Here is a 24,574-nt window from a genome sequence, read left to right as displayed (position 1 = left end):
CCTTTTTACAAGTGCCGCCGCCTAGGGAGGTACGTGGGGCGGCTGCAAGAAATAGGGCCTTCTCAGTAGTGGCACCAACGCTATGGAACTCCCTTCCCCTTGACTTAAGAATGGCTCCCTCTCTTGAGACCTTTCGGCAAGGCCTGAAGACCCTTCTGTTTAAACAGGCCTTCTGAGTTCTTGGCCTTTTAACATCTTTTTAACATCTTTTAATATTTTTTTACAGGCCTGATTCTTTTATGACTTGCTGCTGCTCTATGCTCTTTTTACCTATTTTTACTCTGACTGCTGTTTTTAGTATGTGTTAATATGTTTTTTATTTGTTTTTAAATTGTTTTTAATATGTTGTAAGCCGCCTTGAGTCCCTTCGGAGAGAAAGGCGGGGTAGAAATAAAGTTATTATTATTATTATTAGTAGTAGTAGTAGTGTAGCTCATTTTGCCCTCAACATTTTGTCTGGAATTCTGTCTAGTTTGGGACTAACATGGGTTGTCTTTCCAGTCATACTGTAAATATGAGTTGACATACAATATGGGTTATCATACAGTCCTATGAATTTTGTCAACTTCTTCAACCTTCCTTACCATGTGGTAAGGCAGCTATTTGTATTTTCCTCAGTAAATGAAGAGAGGAGAATGTATTTGCTGGTACAGTATTGTATAAAGTTGCTACTATGCACTCTAGTAGCATAGGGGGCAGGGGGTGGTCCGCCCTATGTGATGCACCCTTGGGGGATGACAATTGTGCCACTTGAGCCCCTGCTGAATGAAGGCCCGTGCTGTGTTTGATGGGCCCTCCCACCCCCTAGGCTCTGAACAATTGCAAATAATGGTCCCATAAGCAATTTGGTGGTGTGTGTGATAATGTCATTTCATCACTGCTGAACCACTTCTGGGTGCCACTCATAGCTTCCAGTAAGGGAGGTGTCATGCAGTGTGGGGGGTGACATCTGCCCTGGGCAGGTGCTGGCAATGCCACTGTTCCACTCATTTCATAGTGTGTCCTCATTGTGATAACAAAAAAAGGAGCTATAGATTTTGTAGGTACAGCCTTCTCAAACTGTTTCAGGAGCCTTGGAAGTCAAGAGGGAAAAAAAATAGAAGGGCCCATTAGATAAAAAATGTGGCCTATCACTGACTTTCACTGAATCTGCTTATTCGCATGTCCCAAAGAAATGTGAACGGAGTAGGATACAAAAACAGCCCTTTTCTGCTTCAGTTTTGTCCATGAATCTATTATCAACATTGTCTTTTCTAGGAACAGCTCGTTAACTGGTAAGCAACATGTAGGAGATCAGACAGCATGACAAAAAGAAAAAAAAAAGAAAACTTTGATAGGCCAAAGGTGTACTTCTTTTATATTTGATGCCTGCTGTACTCTTTTTTTTTCTGCAGATAATTGTGAGGAGCCACTGGTATTCTCGTTACCTGCGACAGCCTTTGACAGCTCCTCCGAGCTCTCCAGCAGTCACAGCCCCAGCTTTGCGAAGCTCAACAGACGGGATGGTAAGATCACTGACAGTCATAATATTGCTGTAATGCATAATTCATTTGCGCCGGTCTGTGTAGGGCCTTCAAAGTCTACTCAAGTAGAAGTTTCCCTTAACATAGGTAGTGTTCAAAGCAACTTAGGGCGCAATCCTATCCAACTTTCCAGCACCAAGGCAGCCTCAGTGCAGCCCCTAAGCTTGAGGAACACCCCCCCCCCCCGACTGTCCCCTGAATCACAGGATGCAGCATTTGCCCCATTGGCATGGCAGCATCAGGGCTGGAATTCCAGCACTGATGCAGCTGTGCTAACGGGGTATATACTGCATTCTGTGGTGGTGGTGGCAGTCAAGGAGGCCTCATCAAAGTAAGGGACATCAAGGATATGGATCGTACTTCTAGTTGGCTATCTAATAAGATGCACTTGAAATAAAAAATTTAAAAAACCTGCCTTCTAACACCCTTCCACACTCCAGCTGCTATCCCTCTTGACTCTGCCCTGGAAATCACTCATCAAGCCCACTGCTTGCTGGGCTTCCTTGTTGGGCTTCCATCCTAGTGTATCAAGAATCAAATTATTCTTTGTCTAGTTAAGGACTAGGTTGTTGGTAAGCTTTTCTGAAGCACGGTAGCCTTGCCTTCTCCAACAATCTGCCTCTTTCCCCACTCCCCTTCTGTTCCTTGATTCTTTTTTCCTATTTCTGAGATCTTTCTTTTGTAATGTAGATTGTGAGCCAGTCAGGTGAGGATTACATACCTTGTTGTAAAAGAACATGCAATAGAAAGAATGTGAGTAAACTCTGAGGGTTTCCTCATGAATCAGAATATTGTTGCAGGTTGGCTACAGGCTTTTGGTTTTTGGGATGATCACAATGCAGTTATGTATGTGTAAGCCCAAAACAACTATTTGATAAAGTTTGGACATTGCCATAACAACCCAAACTCTAGGGAAATGCACTGGGTGGTGATTCTGTGCTTCTCTGATGGTACAAAAGTCACATTCTCTCAGCCAGAATCTGCTCAGTGGAGTCCAGCATAAGTCTTCTCCAAGTTTGATTTCATGCTTTGTGCATTTACTTGGTTGGCAACCTTCAGTCTCGAAAGACTATGGTAGAAGCCTACAGCGCCCGGTATTCCCAGGTGGTCTCCCATCCAAGTACTAACCAGGCCTGACCCTGCTTAGCTTCCAAGATCATACCAGCTGGCAAATATATGAAGATAGTGATTCAGAATCTGGAATGATCCCCCACACTTGCTCATTGCCATCCTGACACATGATTGCTGGGTGATTAGTAAGTGAATCCATGGCACTCTGTGGCTAAAGTTCTAAAAGGGAAATTTGTTTAATGCCCCAAGAAATTTGGTCTTTGAATTCACAATGTCTTCTAGTAGATGCTCCAAGTTTATTAAGAGAACTTCCAAACACCACAAAATCAGTCCAACAGATCTTTGGGGACAGCTTGGGTTTTGTCATATTGGAAAGAGTGGGATCAGAACTGGGATTGTACTCAGAACATTGAGAGAGGCTATAGCTGACCTTGCCGAAGAAGAAATCTCATCTAGCAGTGCTGATAGATTGTGCACCCAATCTTATGCATGTTTACACAAAAGGAAGTCCCATTATAGTCAATGGGACTCTACTCCCAGATAAATGTGGATAGGCTTGCAGTTTATGGAAACTACAATGGGCATTGCCCATGTTTCTGTGATCAAATGACTAAGGTCTCAGTCTGTTTTTACTTAGCTTGAACCAAATTGGCTGGAAAGATAAATGGTGGTTGGTGGTTGTTTTTCTGTGCTGTGGTAGAATGCTGGATGTGGAATGCAAAGATCTTGGTTCAAGTTCACACTTAGCTATAAACTTTCTAGGTAACTTCAAGTAGTCATTGTCTTTCAACTGTACCTCTACATGTATAAGATGAAAGTATTAATGCCCTTCTACAATGGGCTCTTGTGAAGGCAAATGAGACAATTATTGGAGTTCCATCTAAGATGCCTGTTCTCAATAAAGCAGAATAGTGTACCATAACAGGTGGGGTGATTATAGGGATCCACAAATATCTCATGAAGTTATAGCTCCTGAGAAGACAAAAGAGCTTGGTCTGCAGCTGCAAGAGTCTAGCAGTTGGCTATGCGTCTGACAGGTTCTTTTACACAAGCATGACATGTCTGAGCCTCTACCAAGACAATCAGGTTCTCTTGGCAAAAACAAGTAACAGTGTAGATTGGGCCCTCCCTCCATCTGCAAGAGGGTTTGGAAGGGTTCTTAAGCAGGCTGAAGACTGCCTGAGGACTGCTGCTGCAAACCTGTTATGCCATCAACTTGCTGGTAGAAGTGGATCTATAGGTGCAAATGTGCAAAGAATGGGACCTTTTGCCATGCTTTTTTCTGGCCCCCAGCAGCGGATCTCAGTTGAAGCAGACGAATATTTTGTCAAAATCTACTTTTCAGGACCACAAACACCAATTTGCCCATGGAGTCCCTCCTGTGAACTGTGAACATTATGAACACAATTACTGTCAGGTGTTTCCATACTTAAAAAAAGCACCATAGAAATTATAATGTATCATGCACTTTCTGAATCCTGCAACCTTTTCAAATAGAAATGCAGCAGCCTGGAGAATGTGTGCAAGTCAAGAAGGTATTTAAATAGATTGGGAGAAATATACACAAAATTAAATCAAGCCTGACCCAGTTCTATATTAGCCGAAGCTTTATTCGTCAAATGTGCAGCGTTTCACACATTACAATGTAAGCTCTTGAATAAATAATGACCGGTTGCATTTAAGAAGTTTACAGACTTGAGTTGTTAAGGGAAAGAATAATTAATGCTGAGCCTCTGACGGAACATGTTGTATTGTGCTTATGCAGGGCTTGCTTGCATGAACATGTGGGCTGTACCTCTACTGCTTCTGAAAACAGCAGGCAGTACCGAGCTACCTGGATTATTGGCCTAACTCAGTAGAAGTTAGAGAGAGAAAAGTCTTCTTCCTAAGAGAGAAAGGCCTTCTTCAAATCCTTTTGTCTTCCCTTTAGTTTCCTTGACTGTTTCACCCAAGTAAGAATCTTCCCATTCCTGTTGCATTGTGTTTTGGGCACACTTTGATGGCATCACTATTTGAGTTCCAACAGCTTCATTCCATGTTATTTTTCATAATGGTCTCTCCCCCCCCCCCCATTATTGGTGGTGCGGCAACCAATGGTGATAAAACTGCAATATGTGTTTATTACAGTCTATAGATGGCAATTGTAAAAAAAAAAAAATTCTTTTAAAATCACATCTCTTTACAAATATACCTTAATGCCACATTTCCAAGTTCTTAAATCAGTTCACATGGTACATTAAAAATGGAGTCAAGGTAATTGCATCCAGGACACAAGTGTATCCTCTTTCATGCATCCTGGCATTGGACATTTGTGACTTTTTTTTGGGGGGGGGGGGGGATGGCCCAGACATTTGTGTCCCAATATATGTATATTTATATTAGATGTACTTTTTATTTTTAAAATGCAAAGGTAGGTTAGGTTTAGGGTTGGGATAAGGGTTGGCCCAAAACACAATGCAACAGGAGTGGGAATTATGCATGGGAAGGATAAAGTGGATAGAGAGATGCTCTTTACACTCTCACACAACACCAGAACCAGGGGACATCCACTAAAATTGAGTGTTGGGAGAGTTAGGACAGACAAAAGAAAACATTTCTTTACTCAGCGTGTGGTCGGTCTGTGGAACTCTTTGCCACAGGATGTGGTGATGGCATCTGGCCTGGATGCCTTTAAAAGGGGACTGGACAAGTTTCTGGAGGAAAAATCTATAATGGGTTACAAGCCATGATGTGTATGTGCAACCTCCTGATTTTAGAAATGGGCTATGTCAGATGCAAGGGAGGTCACCAGGATGCAGGTCTCCTGTTATCTGGTGTGCTCCTTGGGGCATTTGGTGGGTTGCTGTGAGATACAGGAAGCTGGACTAGATGGGCGTATGGCCTGACCCAGTGGGGTTGTTCTTATGTTCTTAAGAAGCTTAGTATACATAACATGGAGTTTGTTACCCAGTTATAGTTTGTTGCCCAGTTAGTGGGATGCAAATAATGATGTCCCCCCTCCAAAAACCATTTTTAAAAAACCACCAGATTCAAATGTCCAGGGATGCCAAAGACCAGGACACAATTGTCCAGGATGCAAATACCCTAGTACTGTTTACAACAAATACTATCAGTAATAATCACTGTACATATTTAAGTAGCCTCAGAAACAATGCTTCAGTACAAGCAAGCTGAGATGCAGATCTCTGAACCCTTGATGTGATGGGGTTTCGAAGCTTTGGAGAAGCCACTGTTTACAAAGCCCTGTTTGAAGCTGTTGCTCTGGTTCATTACCATAAATATGTCACAGACTTCAGTAGGTAAGGAAGATCAAATGGAGAGAGAGAGAGAGAGAGAGAGAGAGAGAGAGAGAGGAATTAATTAATACATAAATTAGACTTTCAACTTAGAATGAACGTTTGCATCCTAGTTCAAAATGAGAGAGAGAGAGAGATCATCTCTCTCTCTCAGATGTCCAGATACCCTGGCCAAGAACATTAAGCTATTCTTCTAGAAGGATCATTAAACAGCTCTTATTCAGTTTTTATGTCACCTGTACAGTTTGCTCCACAGGATGCTTTTGTTGTTGCCATTTGTTGCTGAAAGCTTAGGAGCCTGTGCCTTCCCTTGTATTACATTTGGTTGCCATAGAGAATGTGAGGTCATATATAGGAGTCCTTTGGCACACAAAGACCAATGAGAGTCCCTTTCTCACACCATGTGCGGCTGCTTCCAAGTCACAGTGTGAAATTACCCTGGGCCTGTGGGGGAACGTGGCTCGCTTTGTGCCTCAACACAGTGATTCCACACATGCCAACAGAATATGGGCACAAGTAAAAGGCAACAATCAGGCTCCTTTGTGATTATTTGGTAAATTACTAATTATTTGGAAAGTTCATTAATCATCCTGTCTTTCTGATTTCATGAGAGGTTCTGGGGACACTGGAGATATTTCTGGTGGTGGAGGGGCATCGACACAAAACAGAGGTAATAAAGCCACGCATTGGAATGGACTGAGCTGCTATTAATAAGGGAGTCGCTGACGCCTGCCTGCAGTGCATTTTACTCCGCTGCCTGGCTTTGTAACCTGCTCCTCTGCTATTTCATCTCGGAGTGACTGCTGATGTTGTCGCAATAAACTTTCATTTTCCTGGGCCTCAACGACTGGCATATGCTCCCTGGAGTGTAGATGTCACAAGAGGGTGGTGGAACAGATGGCAGGAAAGAAAGCTCCACGCTGCAAACATGCCAAAATATGCACATTCATTACATTTTTAAAAAAAAACCCAAAGAAAACAACCCTCTGAAAATAATCGGAGGGAGTGGGAAAGGAGGGGAAACACGGCCTCTTCAAAACAGATGCAAACCTGGTGTTAGCCTCTTTGCATTAATTGTGCAAAAACATGTCTTATTGTTCTGGAAAAGCAACAATATTTACCTTGGCAACTCTCGCAAAACCTGGAATTCAGGATGCTTTGGCACAGTAGAGCACTTATGGCAGATCTAGATCAGCTGCAAGGAAAAGCATAATATTAAAGAGTGCCCCCTCTACAACCAATGAATCCCCCCCAATAAAATCAATGAAAATAGGATTTGCCAGTTTATTCATGCCACTTGTGGAAGGAATATCTTGTGGTTTTTTGTGTGCTCCCTGAGGCATCTGGTGGGCCGCTGTGAGATACAGAAAGCTGGGCTAGATGGGCCCTGGGCCTGATTCAGCAGGGCTCTTCTTATGTATTTGTTGCTTTTGTTATGCTCAGTATAAGTCTTTGGACTGGATCAGACATTTCTAACCTGCAGGGCTGGCCCAAGAACTCTCCCTTATCTAGTGATGATGTTACTGATTACAAGCCATGATGTGTATGTGCAACCTCCTGATTTTAGAAATGGGCTAGATGCAAGGGAGGGCACCAGGATGCAGGTCTCTTGTTATCTGATGTGTTCTCTGGGGCATTTGGTGGGCCGCTGTGAGATACAGGAAGCTGGACTAGATGGGCCTATGGCCTGATCCAGCAGGGCTGTTCTTATGTTCCATCCTTTTCCCAACAAGTGGCTCATGGGCAGGGTCAGTTCAGACCTTTCACTCAACCTCATTGCGAGACCAGTCCTGAATGATTGGGATGAGAAAATGCTGTCGCAAAGGAAAAAAGAAAAAAAAAGTAGTGGGAAATGGTATTGAAGTTACATAATTTGGGAGGATTGAGACTTGTTCTTGATTCCACTGTCATAGGCTTGGAATGTCCTTGTAATTCCCTATGCCTCCATACTCAAGGCAAGTCTTTCTTCATGGTGTCCTGTGTGCAGTGATATAAGGTTTTGCAAGGTTCAAAACTGAAGAAGAAAACAGAGATGAAAGGGCAAGAACTATTTCCAGCACACCAAACAGAGAGAAAAACAGAGATAAAAGGGCCAAGAAAGTTTTCAGCCACTGGGGTTCTAGTCTGTTTCCTCTGTTCGTGGGTGTATGCAAGCTCTCTGTTTCCTTTGCTCATGTGCATACTACATGCTGTAAACATAGATCATAAGGGCTTTTGCTCCATGATAATGAGGAGGGTGATGTAGGTCATGGCTTGTAAGCTATATGGGTTATGTGGTAGGAAGCTCTCTAAGTCATGGGGCTTTTGTTCCCCAACAGGTGTATGCTATCAGCATGCTCAGATACATGATTTTTATTATGACCATTTCACATGTTACCTGATGTTCAGAACAAGTTCCAGATTTAATGCTGAGCGCTGATTCAAATTAAGCCTTGCCTAAGTAGCTTTATTTTGTAATTGTAGCCTGATGCTGTCAATTTGACTCATCAATACAGTATTTTTTCTTCACTTAGCGCCTGTGCTCCTGATCAATAGAATCTTGTTTCATTCTCCATATTTTCTGCGAGTGGCTTCACGTGTTTATTTTTCTACCATTTTGGCTTTTTAATGTTATGTGGTATTCCTCACCACATGTAGCAATGAATGTATGATGCACTACACCCACTTAACATTATGCTTTTGGATAAAATGATCTGGCTCTCATTCAAGTTTGGGGGTAGAGATTACATTTATCACTTTACTAGTGAGCCTGGATGGAAAGATTTATCCTGCAGTCAAGATTTATCCTGTGAGTAATTCAAAAATGTTCTCTGACCTCTCCTAGGAGCTGGTGGCTGGTCCCCATTGGATTCTAGCATGGAACAATGGCTCCAGGTTGATTTGGGAGACAGAGTGGAAATTACAGGTATCGCGACTCAAGGAAGGTACGGCAGCTCAGACTGGACAACAAGCTACATTCTAATGTTCAGTGATACAGGTCGCAACTGGAAGCAATATAAAGAGGAAGACATAATCTGGGTAAGTCTGAAGTTTCTGAATTAATGAATACCTGCTGACAGATGTGTCGTTATAAATTCAAATCCAGTTTAACCTTCTCTAGTGTCATTGGAAAGGGCGCACTATTGCAGGGGTACAACTGCAACTTTTTTTTCCTGCATGAGCTCTCTTAAAAAGGCACAACCCTCAATAGTAGCACAGCTGAGAATTGTAATGGAACTCCGCTGACTTCTTTAAGAAGTCTGTTTCAAGTTGTCATGGCTTGAAGATCAAAGAACAAATACTTACCGTGCAAGCCTGTGTATGTAATCCAATACACATGGAAGTCAGTAAAATGGGAAATGTGTCCCATTGAGTTCAATGGGATTTACTTCCATCTCTGTATTGGATTATAGCCTTAAATACAAAATTTAATTTAAAAAAAACAAAAAACAGGAAAATAAAAGACACAGAAATGTACAACTTATTGTTTGTGAAAATCCCCCCTGCACTGATGCGGGAAAATTGCTAGGATGAAGAATTGTTTTGTGAAAATCATGGCTTATATTTAGAAGACTGGCAGTTGTGATATCCTTAATCACTCACCTTCACCCACAGTGTCCACATTCTTATCTTTTAACATTTGGGTATGAATGAACTGCATGGACAATATTCTTGTTTTGCTTGAACACATGTAGCTTCCGCCGAGATCCTCCTATGTCTCTGACCTGGCCTCAGCACACCCTCTTGAACCTACTGGTTCAACGTCAGCAAAGTAACTGGCATGGACTAATAGACCCATTGGTGCCCAGGGACTAGCAGAGTAGGTAAATAAAAGATACCTTACCTCTCTGCTGTTGCCCAGGCCCCAGCTGGCCTGTAGGATACGGGTGGGTTGTAAGTATATTTGGAAAGAAAATTGGCTTATGATTTCCATAGAAACACACTAGGCTTGATGGGGAAAACTAACGTCACTGGAAAATTCAGACTACTCAAAACAGCTTCATCACATTTTCTACAGTTTTTTCCTGGAATTCTGAATTTTTTGAAAACTACCACAATCTAGCACTCTGCAACTCTCAACCCAATCCTATGAGGCCCTTGCGCTTCTGGAACTAGTGCTACAGCAGCGCAAGTTCCTTTATGGCTATCACAAAATGCGACAAGCCATTCAGCACAGCCTGGCCACAGTGATGCTCCAGTGGCCTGGACAATAGTCTAGCACTAGTGAGTATCCGTGGGGTGGAGGTGGGGAGGGACAGATGGAAGGTAGTGGTGGAACAGGGCAGAGAATGAGGTAGGAAGAAGGGCAGATCTGGTGCTGATAATATCATATCTCCCTTCCCAGCCTTATTCCTCTTTCCTGCCTCCACTTGGACTTGTGCCAGCTAAATTGCTGGTCTGAGTGGACCGCAGTGGAGATTTACCTCTGGGTAAGGGAACAAATGTTCCCTTACCTGGACAATACCTGGTATTGTCAAATGTCAAATGGTATTGTCAAATTGTCAAAGGGAATACAAATGTTCCCTTACCTGGGACCCCACCCCCCAGCTCTGGTGGTGCAGCTGCTTCAGCGGGGTGGGAGTTGATAGGATTTGGCTGTGTGTCTTACATTATGTGCCCTCCTGAATGTCCATAAAAGCCCTGTGGGTTAGGTTAGATGGAAAGTTTACCATGGGACCAAAGTTATGCAGTAAACCTGATGACTGAGTGGACATTTGATCCTGGAGTTTTCCTGTTCTTCAGCTGATGTATTTAGCTTTTTTCCAACAGCATACCTAAACCTTGAAGTATTTCTTGCCCCAAAAGTATCTCATTGCAGTTGTAATTGCTGGCCAATGCTGTAATCTTAGCAGCTGAGATCCTATCAGATGAACAATGAAATCTTATCAGAAAAAAAGGTCATAAAATACTATATACTATTAAAAAAAAAACTGGAAAGAGACCAGACAAAGTTACACCTTCAAGTGTTTCTGTAACACAGTGTGATTCCTTATTTCTATTACTGTTCACCATGGGGATAGATGGCCTGCAGATAACAGCATTTTCGGCTAATGCTGACAATGGTAAAATAAGTTTCTTGTAGAAAACACAATTACAGAATAGTAAGACTGATAAAGAGTTGAAGGTCATCTAGCTCATTTCTCCTCATATTGATCCGGGATTCTCCATATTCACCCAATTTGAATAAGGAAAGTCAGGATAGAGTAGTACAGACTATCGCTGCTCAGATTATAGCAGTCATTTTCAACCACTGTGCCCTGGCACACTGGTGTGCCGTGAGTGGTCCACAGGTGTGCCACAGGAATTTGGGGGAAGGTCATTTATTAATAGGGCCAATGGGAGATGTGAACCCCCACTGGCAGCATGGAGTGCCTTGTCAATTGTAAAAAATCTGGTGGTGTGCCTTGACCATTTTAGTGCCTTGTCGGTGTGCCATGAGATGAAAAAGGTTGAAAATCACTGGATTATAGAATGACAAAAACCCACGATGATGATGATGATGATGATAAACAGGCTCTATAAAGGTGGAACAGTTGTTCTCATTGTAAGCGGGTAAAGCAAAATCACACAGATTGATTACAGTAATTGCCACAATAAAGTTGCTGCTATGCATCACTGGGAACTTGCACAAGAAATATGGAATAATTTCTTCCAGCAAACCGGAAGCACAGTCCGGAAGCACAGTCCCCCTCAGAGAGGCTTCCGCAGAGTCCTAGCGGCCGGAACCTGGGGCATTTGACCCAGGGAAGTCTATGGCAGGCATGCAACTGTCTAGTGGGACTTCAAAATCCAGACAGATAAAAACATTGGACACCAGGTATAACTGTGGTTGAGAAGAAACAAGTGATGCTTATGGATGCCCGGGGCTATTCCAGAAGATAATCAAATTGAAGAGAAACCATTGGAAAAGCTCACAAAATACAAAGACCTGGAAATTGAAATACAGGGCCTGTGGAGAAAGAAAACAATCACCCTATTGTCATTGGTGCACTGTGCGCAGTTCCCAATACCCTTCAGAAATATCTAACCAATATAGGCATTTACAAGCCAACAGTTGAACAACCGTGACAAGCCATATTTCTAAGAACATTGAACATTATGCGCAATATCTCACCAGTTCTTAAACTCTTGGGTAGAGTTCGAACTAATAAGTACCCAAAAATCCCAGTCCAAACATCTGGTGGGCTATGACATCACTGATGATGTTGATGATGATGTCAGCAAATATAATGGAATCTTTCAAGCCAGTGATTTGTGCCATAAAAGGAGAGGGAGAAATGAAAGAGCTGCCTGACTTTGTTCTGGCAGAAAATTATTTCTAGAGTTTGAGGGCAATCTTTTATATAGCAGGATTTCAGCCTGAAGAGAAACTTTTCAGAGCTCTTGAGCAGCACTCAACTCCAACTGACAGCATAATAGTGGCTAAACTGGTCGTTGCGGGTAAAATAAATGCAGGAATTCCCAGCATTTCTCTTTCTTCTGTGCGACTTGCCCACGCCCAGCTCTCACCGTTATTTTCTTGAGTAGGATTAGTGCTGATAAGTGCCAATGAAAAGCAAGACAGTTACTGTTTGAGGGCTTTGCCACACATCTCTTCAGTAGCATATAAACCTGAGTTTGCCACTGAAAGTTCACTGCCACCCTGAATACTGAATAACTGGTTAGTGTGCAGTGCACATGTCACCAAAGCCATGTTTGTAACCCCCTCATTTATTTTTTTTTAATTATTTTTTTCACTGCTTCAAAGATAGAACTTCAGAATTAAACCTGTTCCTGTCTGTATAGTCATTTTCAGATACTGTTTAGGGATTCCCAGAAGAACATTGCAAACTAGCAGCCCACTCCTACCTAGCTCCCTGCATGGAGATGCAGAGGTACCAGTGTGGTGTCTACTGCATCCCGTCGGGCGTTTTTGGCCTCAGGAGACCTGCCAGGTCTACACAGACCTGCATCACTGATAATGATGGGCCTAGAAAGCATCTGAAGGAAAGATGCATCGCCTCTTGCATCTGCGGCTAAACTGCAATCTTCAGCATTCTTGCATTTATGACAGCTGGAAAGCATGTTATGACGCCATAAGAACATAAGAACAGCCCCACTGGGTCAGGCCATAGGCCCATCTAGTTCAGCTTTCTGTATCTCATAGCGGCCCACCAAATGCCCCAGGGAGCACACCAGATAACAAGAGACCTCATCCTGGTGCCCTCCCCTGCATCTGGCCTTCTGACATAACCCATTTCTAAAATCAGGAGGTTGCACATACACATCATGGCTTGTACCCCGTAATGGATTTTTCCTCCAGAAACTTGTCCAATCCCCTTTTAAAGGTGTCCAGGCTAGACGAAATCACCATATCCTGTGGCAAGGAGTTCCACAGACCAACTACACGCTGTGTAAAGAAATATTTTCTTTTGTCTGTCCTAACTCTCCCAACACTCAATTTTAGTGGATGTCCCCTGGTTCTGGTGTTATGTGAGAGTGTAAAGAGCATCTCCCTATCCACTCTGTCCATCCCCTGCATAATTTTGTATGTCTCAATCATGTCCCCCCTCAGGCGTCTCTTTTCTAGGCTGAAGAGGCCCAAACGCCGTAGCCTTTCCTCATAAGGAAGGTGCCCCAGCCTTGTAATCTTAGTAATCTTAATCATTTTAGTCGCTCTCTTTTGCACCTTTTCCATTTCCACTATGTCTTTTTTGAGATGCGGCGACCAGAACTGGACACAATACGCCAGGTGTGGCCTTACCAGAACATGTGTTCTGATGGCATAGCAGCCCTATCAGGCAGTGGGTATATAATTATATTTTCAAGATGGGTATCAGCTGTGTATGGTACTCATGAAATATTGACTGTCATAAAGCATGCATGCTATTACTTGAGTTTTGACCCAATCCTATCCCCCACCAGTCTATGCAGCCATGCTGCTGCAGTCTGTGCTTCGTGTTATGGTGTGGGGAATGACCAGATTGGCTGAGAGAGGTAAGTAAACATATTTTTTACTTACATCCCGGCATATGCTGTTGCCGCTGAGATCCACTCCCTCCTGACCCTGAATTACCCCCTGCCCACAACCTGCCCACCACTAACAAGTATGGTGAACAAGCATGGCACATCGAACCATTTGTGCTAGTGGTCCCACATTGCAAAACAGCGGTGTGTCTTTTGTGGCGCCACACCGACACTTATAGCAGCTGATCTGGAGATCTGTCGCTGTAAAGCATCCAATCGAATTGGGTTGTAAATAAATGATTTTATTCAGTCCTTTAAGTATTGAATCAATCAGAATTTGTTTTACCTGCATATAATATACATTAGGCTCTCTTTGAAGTGTCTGTTACTGAGAAGCTTTTTTGAAAGATTGGGTGTAGCCATTTTCCCAGAACTGCTAATGTCTTTGTAACTTGTTTCAAAACATTGGCTTTTAAGAGCATTTTCCAAAATTTAAAATGCTGTCTTGCATCAAGGTGATGCTGGCCTACTGCGACTCTTCCTTTCTGCACACACTTGACTTCATAACGATGACTGTATTCATATTTAGATAAGCTATCACGGGTATTCACATGGGTATTGCTATCACAGTCTATTCTGAATCCTTCCCCAACCATTTCTTGAGATAGGGGTGGAAGCATGGGGGAGTTTATGGCTCATGCTATGGTTCGTTTTGTGGTGACAGCATTGTTTGGAACCACAGCAGGTCATGTAAAGTCAAGTGTGCCTTTGGGACCCACGGTACATGCAAAATGCAAAATGCTGAGAATGTATTTGCCTGTGTGTGGTGGCCCTAAAACTGCTTCAGGGAACAGTATGGAACGTAAGACTCACAGGCTGCAATCCTAACCACACTTTCCTGGAAGTAAGTCCAACTGAACACAATAGGACTTACTTCTGAGTAGACCTGGTTAGGATTGTGCCCACAGCTAGTCAATTATCATTGCTTTCACCATCTCTGCTGTGGCATATATATATATCTGAAGTTAAAGGTTTGCTTGTCTCATATGACCTCTCTCTCTCTCTCTCTCTCTCTCTCTCTCTCTCTCTATATATATATATATCTATATCTATATATCTATATATCTATATATCTATATCATTATGCATTATATATGCATTATATATATGCATATAATGCTATCATTATATATATGCATGCTATATATGCACAACCTTTATATATATATGCATACTATATATATATATATATATATATATAGAGAGAGAGAGAGAGAGAGAGAGAGAGAGGTCATATGAGACACGCTAACTTCTGCTAAATTGGGGTCTGCTTATCTGTTTACATAGATTACATAAAAAGATTTGGAATAAGCAGGAGACAGTGGCAGGCTTCTGTCGCTCAAAGGGATTTTCTCCATGCTAAGAATTAAGGTCCTTTTTTACTACATGCGGCCCATTATCCATCCTTTTCACATGGTTCTTCACCTGCTATTTTTATACATATACACTCATTGAAAGATTGCGAGTTGCCACACCTTAAGAGGGTTTTCTTGTCTGATGATTGGTTGAGGTATGTGCGTTTTTATTTGTGAGCATTATCACGCCTCATAAAAGTGGAACTCCTTGCCTCAGGGTGTTTTGATGGCCTGGATGCCTTTAAAAAAGGGATTGGACAGATTTACAGTGTCAATCACAGTTTACAAGCCATGATTACTGTATGCAGCCTCTGGGTTTTAAAGGTAGCCTTTCTGTGAATGCCAGATGCAAGGGCATGGCAACTGGTAGGATACGGGTATCTGGTTGTCTTGTGTGCTCTGAGAAGCATCTGGGAGATACAGGAAGCTAGACTAGATGGGCCCTTAGGCCAATCCAGCAAGGTTCCTCTTGTGTTCTTATGGCTTAGTGTATTTTGAAAAATGGAAAATGTAAAATACTTTCTTCTTTATTCCTGTAGTACACATATCAGCCCCTCCAAACAACTGATGCCTAGGGTACAATGGTCTTTCCCCACTAAAATTGATTTAGACGCACACTCAGTGCAAGCATTATTTCTTATTATCCCCAGTAGTTACTTGTAATTATGATTGCAGGCTGACCCCAAGTTCCAAGGCAGTATACCTCTGAATATCACTTGCTGGGAGGCATTAGCAGGAGCTGTTTGCCTCCATATCCTGCTTCCCAGAGGCTCTGGTTGGTCCCCATAGAAAATGAGATCCTGGTGTAGATGGATCTATGGTCCTTCAACAAAGTTCTTCTTGTGTTCTCTCTAACATCCAAAAAGGTGTCTGTGTAAAAGTGTGCATGTATGTTCATGTGTGCACCTGTTACAGATTAGACAAAGCTTGAATGTTGGCATGCAGACTAGCAATTACTAATATTATATGTATAAGATTATGGAGAAAAGTGGGCTTAACATTGAGTGTGCCAAAGATCAAAGGGAAGATTGGCAAAAGGGAAACTTGGGGAAGGAAATAAACTTTGGGATAGGTCACTGAGACTCGGATAGGTCTCTTAAGACTGGAGTGGCTGCTGGCATTGGGGTGGGGCATTTTGGTTGACATGCAAGGCTTAAAGCTAGATGGGTCATAGGAAAGGATTTGCACAGTTAAAAGTGATGACTTGGGGAGAACAACTATCCCTATTTACTAGTTAGCACCTTTTCCAGTGGATGTTGCTGCTGTTTCTTCTGCCTCTTTTTTTTTTTTTTTAGATTGCGAGCCCTCTGGGGGCAGAGAACTGTTTGTTTATTTAGCTATGTTAACTGCTTTGCAATTTTTTTTCTTTTATTGAAAAGTGGTATATAAACCCTCTAAATCAGTGATTGTGACCCACCAGCTCCTGTAAAGCTTCTGAAGTCCCTTTAAAGGGTGGGGGAAGGGGAGAGGCAGTGACATGACCCCTAGGACTGTGTTGCTAAGGAGGGCGAAGGGGGGGGTGTTTGTATTTACTGAGGGCTGCTGCAAGCTGCAGGAGTTCCGGGGAGCCCCGCACAGCCCTCTGCAAGGCTCCCCGAGGCTTAGAATATTGGGAAAAAGCAAGTGCAAACAACTTCCAGTTTGCAATTGCAACCAGGAAATGGTTTGCGATCGTTTTTTCCGCATTCTAAGCCAGGGGCATCCCTGCAGAAGGCTGCACAGGGTTCCCCACACCTCCTGCAGCTTGCAGCAGTATTCAGTAAATACAAATGCTCCTCTTAGCAGCACAATCCTGAGGATCATGTCATGCCCTTGCCCCTTCCCCTGCAAAGACTTACTGTGGGAGTTATACTCCCAAGAAGTTTGAGAACCACTGCTCGAAATAATAATCCTTCATAATAAGTGCAATGCTTTTAGAGTTTCATTGTAACCTTAGTTATAGCCTGGCTTGCATAGGGGAAATCTTGGTGTGTATGACTCCACCCCCTGCATCCTGTGGAAAGGGGGAACAGTCCTATAGGCCTCCTGAAGGTAAGATTTGTTCCCTCTGCTGGTGGTAAGCCTCTTCCCTGATAGGTCTACTTGGACCTGCACTAGCTCTTTTGCTGGAGCAATTCTCAGTCCAGGGAGCTGGACAGAGGCTGGGAAGTGGGATAGGATATCCACAGAGCTGCTACTGCTCCTAACTGTCCTCATCCCACCCTTAACATATGCTCTTTCCCACCCTGGTTTCCAGCCTCATTCTCTCCCCACCCCATTCTGCTCACCCCTCCCACCCCAACACCAACCTGCCAGCACTAGGGCACATTCATGGACTGCTCTTGGGCTGTCACCAATTCTTGCTGTTTCTGGCAGCAGCTCAGTTGCACATGATAGTGTCATGCACCAGAAATGCTGGTGTGCCTCTAGTGCATGTGTTCCAACAGAGCAGCAGCCTATTAGAGCCAGGCTGTCCAAGGACATAGGTCTTTTGTGCATCCTGAAAAATGGAGTTGCATGCAAGCAATTTCAAAGACCATCTCCAGATGAAGTATCTGAGCAATATGTTGATGATGGGCACATATCTTCCAGATGCCGTCTTATTGATTTATCTCATGCTTTTATCAGATTTGTCTCCTAACGTCTTCCAGTGAGCTCAGGGTAGTGTGTTTGGCCTTATTCTATTTTATTCTTGCAACATATCTTTGCAGGAGAGACAGCAACTTGCTAAGACCTCCTGTGACTTTCATGGCAGAGCAGTGATTTCAGACGAATTCATAAGTTTTGCTGCTCTATGACTGTAGTTTGGTTACAATTTTGAGCCAATTTATTCAAGATGTCTTTTATTGATTCAATTGTTGTACTTGTGAAATAAATATACAGTGGGGGAAAAGTTCCCCAGTCAGATATTATTGGGATTCTATTGAGCAAATAACCATTTGCAAATGAATTAAATTGAGAAATGATTGCAGAGCACAGATTTTAAAGTAATTTTTTTTTCAGAGAGAGATGCATAGAGGGAGATGCATCTTTAATTTGCTAGTAGAAAATAATTTACAGTGGTTAGACAAATCAATGGGTGTCTGAGATAAACATTCCTTAAATGGTTAGAGTTGGTCCATGCATGCACACTTAAAAAGGCAATGATCTGTTGGGCTGTGGAAATAGGGTTTTGTTGTATCTAAATTGCTTCCTGAACCACAGGAGCTCTGCAAAAAGGTCAGCTGGGAGAACTGGCAGAATAGAACAAGCAAAAATGTTTTCCTCACATTTTTTTTCCTCCCATAAAACCAGTTGTTAATGTCTGTGACTCTGTGTCATGTTAATTTCGAGGGAATCGCTTATCCTGCTTGTAAAAAGTTCCTTGCTTTTTGAAAAGCTCATTCAGAATCCAGGCCATGCCCACTGTCTAGGTACAAACATCAAGAAGATGATTGTGGCAGATGGTTACAAATTGGTAAAGCCCTGTGAGATTTGTTCTCCACATTATTATGAATTATTTTTGTATCAAGTAAATTGTTGGCAACCTTCAGTCTCGAAAGACTATGGTATTGTGCTCTGAAAGGTGGTTCTGGAACAGCGTCTAGTGTGGCTGAAAAGGCCAATTCGGGAGTGACAATCCCTTCCACACCAGGAGCAAGTGCAGTCTGTCCCTGGTCTGTCTCCCTGGCTATGGGCCTTTGCCTCTTAGCCTCAGACTGTTGGCCAACTGTCTCTTCAAACTGGGAAAGGCCATGCTGCACAGCCTGCCTCCAAGCGGGACGCTCAGAGGCCACGGTTTCCCACTTGTTGAGGTCCACTCCTAAGGCCTTCAGATCCCTCTTGCAGATGTCCTTGTATCGCAGCTGTGGTCTACCTGTAGGGTGCTTTCCTTGCACGAGTTCTCCATAGAGGAGATCCTTTGGGATCCGGCTATCATCCATTCTCACGACATGACCGAGCCAACGCAGGCACTTCTGTTTCAGCAGTGCATACGTGCTAGGGATTCCAGCACGTTTGTCCTGCCAGGTGATGCCGAGAATGCGTCAGAGGCAGCGCATGTGGAAAGCGTTCAGTTTCCTCTCCTGTTGTGAGCGAAGAGTCCATGACTCGCTGCAGTACAGAAGTGTACTCAGGACACAAGCTCTGTAGACCTGGATCTTGGTATGTTCCGTCAGCTTCTTGTTTCCTCTCTTTGTGAGTCTGGAAAACGTGTCTGGAAAGACTCACTCTCTTTGTGAGTCTGGAAAACGTGGTAGCTGCTTTACCGATGCGTTTGTTTAGCTCGGTATCGAGAGAAAGAGTGTCGGAGATCGTTGAGCCAAGGTACACAAAGTCATGGAAAACCTCCAGTTCATGTGCAGAGATTGTAATGCAGGGAGGTGAGTCCACATCCTGAACCATGACCTGTGTTTTCTTCAGGCTGATCGTCAGTCCAAAATCTTGGCAGGCCTTGCTAAAACAACCCATGAGCTGCTGGAGATCTTTGGCAGAGTGGGTAGTGACAGCTGCATCGTCGGCAAAGAGGAAGTCACGAAGACATTTCAGCTGGACTTTGGACTTTGCTCTCAGTCTGGAGAGGTTGAAGAGCTTTCCGTCTGATTTGGTCCGGAGATAGATGCCTTCTGTTGCAGTTCCAAAGGCATGCTTCAGCAGAACAGCGAAGAAAATCCCAAACAAGGTTGGTGCAAGAACACAGCCCTGCTTCACGCCGCTTCGGATGTCAAAGGGGTCTGATGTGGAGCCATCGAAGACAACAGTGCCCTTCATGTCCTTGTGGAAGGATCTGATGATGCTGAGGAGCCTGGGTGGACATCCAATCTTGGGGAGAATCTTGAAGAAGCCATCCCTGCTGACCAGGTCGAAGGCCTTCGTGAGATCTATGAAGGCTATAAAGAGTGGCTGTCGTTGTTCCCTGCATTTCTCCTGCAGTTGTCTAAGGGAGAATACCATATCAGTGGTGGACCTGTTGGCTCGGAATCCGCACTGTGATTCTGGATAAACGCTCTCTGCAAGTACCTGGAGCCTCTTAAGTGTAACTCGGGCAAACAACTTTCCTACAACGCTAAGGAGAGAGATGCCACGGTAGTTGTTGCAGTCACCCCTGTCGCCTTTGTTCTTGTACAGCGTGATGATGTTTGCATCCCTCATGTCTTGAGGTATTCCATCTTCTCTCCAGCAGAGACAGAGGATTTCAAGTAAATAGTTATTGGCATTGTAGTGCTGCTATTGTTAGTTGTTCAAATGGATTGCAGTCTGCCAGGAATGCCTTGAACCTTTGGGGTACAAAGTAAAGCCATCCTGATGACATCTCATGAATGTCCACTGAAATGTTGCCCTAAACTCCAAGCACCTCCATGTGGTCTATCAGGGTTGACAGTTCAGGGTTGGCCTCAGATATGCTCAGATATCAGGCCAACAGTTCAGGGTACTGATATATGCTGTTTCAACTAACTATAGCCTGTAGATCAACACAGGGATCATGGAACTATCCTATAGCGCAATCCTATCTTGCACTGGAACAGGCAGGCCAGGAGGCCTGCACTATATCCAGTGCAAGATAATGGCCCAAAGTGGCTCCCCCGGAGGTAAGGGGAAACTTTTTCCCTTACCACCGGGTAAGCCACTGCATCCCCAATGGTCTCCTTGAATGTGTGCCACCTCTGGAGGTAAGCACTGCTCAGGAATGGGGGTTAGGATCCGGCATATCTGCTGGGTCCCAGTCCCGCCTCCTGCTCCCCAGCCACCCACCCCAAGGACCACCCTCCCCCCCACTCCAGAACACTTCCTAACTGCCTCCTCCCTGATGCTCGAGCTTGGCTGATGCAAGGCTTCCCCGTGAAGTCAGTGTGGAGGCTGAATTCAGCCTCCGTGGGCCAGCACGCATCCCTGCACTGGCCCAGCAGTTTGCAGCCCTCTTGGGCTGGTGCAAGAGACTTGCACTGGTCCAAGGGCAAGTTTGGATTGTGGCCTTAAACCCACAGCAATACCACCATGCCAGCATAGTTTGCTGAGACTTTCCAGAGGTGAAGTGGAAGCAAGAGAGAGTTGCTGTTCTTACTGTTCTCCATATCCTCTCTCCATCCAATCTCACTAGCCAAGTCCCTATTGTTGCATAACTATTGCATCACGGGAACCACCTTTGTACGATCTGATCCAACTCCACACTGGTAACCGGAACATGTTGATTAGGTGATTACAAATTTTTACACTTGCACCGCCCCCAAAAAGCACGCGACACACAAGCTTGGAAACTAGGGCCACTTTATTAAGATACAACGATCAAAACTGCAGCAGGGATTAAACTAATCCATCCATCATATGGGCTCTAGGGTTGGGGAAGAACTAACAGTTATCCTCATGTAAAGAGGGCTTAGCCATCTGACTCCATGCAAAACTCAGGAAAAGCCCAAGTGGCTTATCACCATCAACACCAACACCAAGGCAGCAAGATAACATCAATGCCCCCACCCCAGGCAAACCCTAGGGGAGGATTCAGCCAGAGGAACTACCAACCAGCCTCACCAACCTGCTGGGAATTGTGTATGAGTGGTCCGTGTATTTCCCTTGACTTCACACATCTTAGCGTGGACACCATGAAAGATAATTTTACCTACCCTGCCCACATGCTATGTGCCAAAGTGACCAAAACCAAACATGGCAATGAATTCAGTAGAATCCTTACCCAAATCTATAGCCAGTCTGGGGTAGGCAAAAAAACTGCTAGCATCAAGCCAATCCTGCTAATAGTAATAAATTCTTACCCAGTCCCAAAAACGCTGGCAACCAGTTAATCTCAGATTGTACCATGGGAGAATGGGCAGGGGGCCAACAACGAAGGGCAAATTGCGCCATGGAGCAAGCCCCAGCAAACAGAGCACAGTTCACCTTCCCCCCCCCCCCCGGAGGCCCTGGCAGCCAATCAGAGGCTGCCATTTTTGTGCCTCTGACTCTCACGCTGGGGTGGGGGCAGGGCAAAGGCTGCGACGTGCCCATAGGAGCGGGCCACCATAATCCTCATACCAGTTTGGCCTCTTTTGCCCAAACCAAGCCACAGTAGTAATATGCAAATCAGGCCTCTGGCTTGGGGAGAAGGTTGAAGTCACACTCAGAAGGGCATTACCATCACTTTTCAGAGTCTTTCTTGGTTTACCCTGAACCAATTATACTGACTTCTGTTGGCATTGGTATAGCATATTTTTTATTTTATCTAACTTCGCCAACTATAGATAAAACTTACTATGAAATTCTGAGATCTTTTTGAGCCTCACGTTCAGATGGAACTATGTGTGAGATGCAATAAAAAACTAGATCCCTTTTTACGCCTGACATTATGATTAATTTATCACTGAAAAATTTACTACTTGACATGTGCATGCACACAGAAGGTACCCTTTTTGTACTGTCACTCTCAATTCCAATCTCCTCATTAGGTTTGCCTGTATTCACACATTCTCCATTTGCTTTTTTAGAGTTTATGCCTTGCCTTCAAACCTTCTCTATCAAACCTATTTCCTGCCCTTTTCCAAAATACCCAAGCTGTTGCTTTTTTTAGCCCAGTGCAAAGGCCAAGAGTTCATCTCTATCAGACCTCAAAGCAATGCTTCAGCTGTCTCTTGGAGCAAATGCTTAGATTCCATGTTGTTATTTAAATATTAGACAAGACTGTTAGCTTCTATATATCTCAGATCCTTGAAAATGACTCCTGCAGTAACAGCCTGCCTGGTTAGTTTAACCTGGTTGAGAATGTTGGCTGTTCAGTTTTGATGGTCACTGGAATAAGGATTTTGTAATGATCATCAAGGAAAATGTGTATTTCTGAAAATATTCTATTTGGTGCAAGACCCATCTGTTTCATTGACACTCATGCATTCTTAATACACAGGGCTTGTCTCTTCATGAGCCTCCCTCTTTTAACTTGCAAGGGGAAATTGCCAAAATGTTCCAAGGAACATCTACATTGTTTTGAATGCACCAAACTGTGTGAAACTGTAGGATGCCTTTTGTAACTCAGGAACCCCCCCAGCACATCAAACATGACTTCTTAGTTAATCCTTCTTTCCATTAATCTCTCTTAGAGATTAAAGGATAACGCAGCATGTTATCATTTCCATTCACAAACTGCTGAACATGAGAGTAAATTTCCATGCAAGTGGTTTCATGATTGTATCAAAACCTTGATAAGCGTGGCGTGTGTACCAGTGACAGAAAATTGTGATGATGGCTATCATGAAAGAACACTATGGATCAAGTCACTCATAATGGCTTAAGCGTTTTTAAGCAAGCATGGTAATTTCTTATTAAATTATGAATTTCAGCTTTATGACATAAGGGGAAGGGACAACATTGCATATGTTTGAATGATTCTTGGATATAAAAATACACGTTGAATTAAAACTTAGTTCCTAGTTAGCATTTACACTCCAATAATACAAGGGCTTCTGTTATGGTTATGGAGTTTCAGAACTATCTTCCAAGTCAGTGGTTCTCGAGTTGCTGGTATTCCAGTCATATTGGCTTCTGGGGTAGCAGGAGAAGGAAGTGTTCAGTAGGAATCCTTCTCTAGTAGTTAGTTCAACAGACTAACTACACACTGAGTAAAGTAATATTTTCTTTTGTCTGTCCTAACTCTCCCATAAGAACAGCCCCACTGGATCAGGCCATAGGCCCATCTAGTCCAGCTTCCTGTATCTCACAGCAGCCCACCAAATGCCCCAGGGAGCACACCAGATAACAAGAGACCTCATCCTGGTGCCCTCCCTTGCATCTGGCCTTCTGACATAGCCCATTTCTAAAATCAGGAGGTTGCGCATACACATCATGGCTTGTACCCCGTAATTGATTTTTTCTCCAGAAACTTGTCCAATCCCCTTTTAAAGGCGTTCAGGCCAGTCGCCGTCACCACATCCTGTGGCAAGGAGTTCCACAGCCCAAACACATGCTGAGTAAAGAAATACTTTCTTTTGTCTGTCCTAACTCCCCCAACACTCAATTTTAGTGAATGTCCCCTGGTTCTGGTGTTGTGTGAGAGTCTAAAGAGCATCTCTCTATCCACTCTATCCTTCCTGTGCATAATTTTGTATGTCTCAATCATGTCCCCCCTCAGGCGCCTTTTTTCTAGGCTGCAGAGGCCCAAATGCCATAGCCTTTCCTCATAAGGAAGGTGCCCCAGCACTCCCAACACTCAATTATAGTGGATGTCCCCTGGTTCTGGTGTTATGTGCTGTCACCTTCCAGAGGCCAGTGGGAGTTCTCTGTAGAGGTCTCCTGAGCAAATACCACTGACTGCTGCAAGACTTGTAGCAGTTTCCTTTGTGTGCTTGGAGGCACCCATGAGTCCTGCAGTAGTCAGTGGGGTGGCCTGGACCCCATGGGTCTGGTTAGA

General features: G+C 43.8%; 1 protein-coding gene across 1 annotated transcript in view; it reads left to right on the top strand.

The window, feature by feature from the left end:
- The first annotated feature begins 585 nt into the window (after positions 1-585).
- The window catches only part of CNTNAP5 (contactin associated protein family member 5), a 301,528-nt gene continuing 277,539 nt past the window's right edge, over positions 586-24,574 (top strand). The window contains exons 1-4 of the mRNA XM_066621342.1: positions 586-590; positions 1,258-1,274; positions 1,395-1,505; positions 8,715-8,908. Of these exons, the coding sequence (XP_066477439.1) occupies positions 586-590; positions 1,258-1,274; positions 1,395-1,505; positions 8,715-8,908 (327 nt within the window). The remainder of the gene's footprint in view (positions 591-1,257; positions 1,275-1,394; positions 1,506-8,714; positions 8,909-24,574) is intronic.

Source organism: Tiliqua scincoides, chromosome 1 (genome assembly GCF_035046505.1).
Source record: "Tiliqua scincoides isolate rTilSci1 chromosome 1, rTilSci1.hap2, whole genome shotgun sequence".
Lineage (NCBI taxonomy): Eukaryota > Metazoa > Chordata > Lepidosauria > Squamata > Scincidae > Tiliqua > Tiliqua scincoides.
Note: the sequence above shows the minus strand (reverse complement) of the source record. Positions and strands in the feature narration are given on the sequence as shown.